This window comes from Pteropus vampyrus, unplaced genomic scaffold (assembly GCF_000151845.1).
Source record: "Pteropus vampyrus isolate Shadow unplaced genomic scaffold, Pvam_2.0 Scaffold77, whole genome shotgun sequence".
NCBI classification, from domain to species: Eukaryota; Metazoa; Chordata; class Mammalia; order Chiroptera; family Pteropodidae; genus Pteropus; species Pteropus vampyrus.
The window spans coordinates 3,141,389-3,143,727 of record NW_011888858.1 but is presented as its reverse complement, the minus strand read 5'-3'; the positions used below and the strand labels follow the sequence as shown (position 1 = coordinate 3,143,727).

At 31.6% G+C, this 2,339-nt stretch overlaps 1 protein-coding gene across 1 annotated transcript in view; it reads right to left on the bottom strand.

Moving 5' to 3' along the window:
* Positions 1-2,339, bottom strand: part of CLOCK (clock circadian regulator) — a 109,030-nt gene that overhangs the window by 17,402 nt on the left and 89,289 nt on the right. Inside the window, exons 17-18 of the mRNA XM_023532130.1 lie at positions 659-766; positions 52-141 (exon numbers count right to left, since the gene is read on the bottom strand). Coding sequence (XP_023387898.1) covers positions 52-141; positions 659-766 — 198 coding nt within the window. The remainder of the gene's footprint in view (positions 1-51; positions 142-658; positions 767-2,339) is intronic.

The following is a 2,339-nucleotide window of genomic DNA, read 5'->3' as shown; positions in this document are numbered from 1 at the left end:
AAACAATTTATCATTTCAAAATACTCAACTGAAACAAACAAACAAAAATACCTGGGACATGCCTTGTGGAACTGGTAAATTTGTGGCTTGAGACATCACTGGTTGTGTTAATGACTGACCAACAGACTGGGAATTTATCGACTAGAAGCAAAACAAAAAACAACACTGGAGTGACGATCATTTTTATGTAGGAGTACTTCCATCAGAAATAGTACCACGGTATCTTTGTAACTGAGTTATAACTTGCCTCATCCTTTTTCAGTTGAGTATAGGCATTCTCCCCCTCTACAATGAAAACATTTGTTCCATATTTATGTTTCTTTATTCCAAGGCATTTGCCACATTACCCTGCATGGGCTCTCAATAAAAATTGATTGAACTTAACTCAAAGTCATTGGTATTAAAATTTAGATATGGAATGGCTCTAAATTATCGGCTTTCCATAACTGAAAAAAAACCTAACATTTTATTTGAAAATTAAAAGAATTGATATATTTGACAACTATATAACAACAAAAATATCTCAAGTGTTGTATATCAACGACTATTTTGATCTTTACAGAAGAGATAATGAATCAATGAATTTCTGAAAATTCAGATGACTTTTTTCCCTTTTAATAAATCTTTAATTCAGAAGAATACTAATTAAAGAGGTTACCTGACTACTGAATGACGATCTCCTTTGTGCCATCTTTTCATGACCTGGTAAATGCTGTCTGGGAGGAGTGCTAGTATCCGTTGGGATCTTTGTTGGTGTTGCTGAGATTAGTCAACAAAAAACAACAGCATCACTTTGTAAGGTTTTCAAAGATGAATCTCAAAATGCATTTCGGTGCATAAAAATAAGGTCCTTGAGTTTTTTCTAAATTATTCTATAAAAGTGAAGTCTACAACAATAAATTGATTCATTTTAATTCCTTTTTTTTTTTTTTAAGGACAAAGTATTTGAAATAGGAAAACGTTAAATATAAAAATGGTTTCAACTCGTACAACTCAATAGTAAAAAACCTAATAACTCAATTAAAAAATGGCATAAGGACATAAATAGACATCTCTCTGAAGAAGATATACAAACGGCCAACTGGTATATGAAAAAATACTCAGTGTCACAAATCATCAGGGAAATGCAAATCAAAACCACAATGAGATACCATCTCATACCTGTCAGGATGGCGATAACCCAAAAGACAAAAGACAAGTGTTGGCAAGAGATGTGGAGAAAATGGAACTCTTGTGCACTGTTAGTAGGGGTACAAAATGGGGAAGCCACTGTGGAACAAGTGTGGAGATTTCACAAAAAAATTAAAAACAGAACTACCATATATGATTCAGCAATCCCACTTCTGAGTATCTATCCAAAAGAACTGAAATTAGGATCTTGAAGATATTAACACTCCTATGTTCAATGCAGCACTATTCACAATAGCCAAGATTTGAAACAACCTAAATGCCCACTGACAGATAAATGAATAAACAACATGTGGTATATACATATAGCAAAATACTATTCAACTTTTAAAAAGGAAATTCTGTAATATGTGAAAATGTGGAAGAATCATGAAGATATTAAGCTAAGTGATATAAGCCAATGACAGACAGACAATGCATGACTCCATTATATGATATATCTAAAATAGTCAAATTCATTGAATCAAAGAGTAGCCTGGTGATTGCCAAGGGCTGGGCAGGGGAGAAAGTGGAGAGTCATTAATCAATAGGCGTAAAGTTACCATTAAGCACAGTGAATAAACTCTAGACATCTGCAGTACAACACTGTACCTATAGTCAATTATAACGTATAATACACTTAAAAACCTAAAGAGGGTAGATCTCATTTAAATGTTCTTACCAGAATAAAATAATTTTTAAAAAATGAAAGAGAGATAATAGGGGAAATTTTTTCTCTGAGATTTCAGAAATTCCATATTTAACCTCTTTGATGTTTTACCCACAATGCTGAGTACTTTACAACCCCTCTTCTCATTATTATACTTTTAATAGTTACTCTTAAAAAAAGGTCACTAATTCAATGACAATTATGCAAGTCTTCATAAAGACAAGACACTTAAAACTTTCAAAAAACAAACTTAAAAAATTATTTACTGGCTCTACCAGTAAAAAAAAAAAAAAAAAAAAAAAAAAAAAAAAAGTAGTTTTGCTTTTTTGATTTCTTTTTGAGAGATAATTAAAAACAACTTAATAATAGCAACATTACTACCTACATATTTTATAGGCTACTTCGTAAACTTAATTCCTCGCTAAATGTGAGCAATGTGCCTCTTACTGGAAAGGCTAATATACTTCAGAAATGTTAAAACTTATTTTAAAGTAGCATTTGA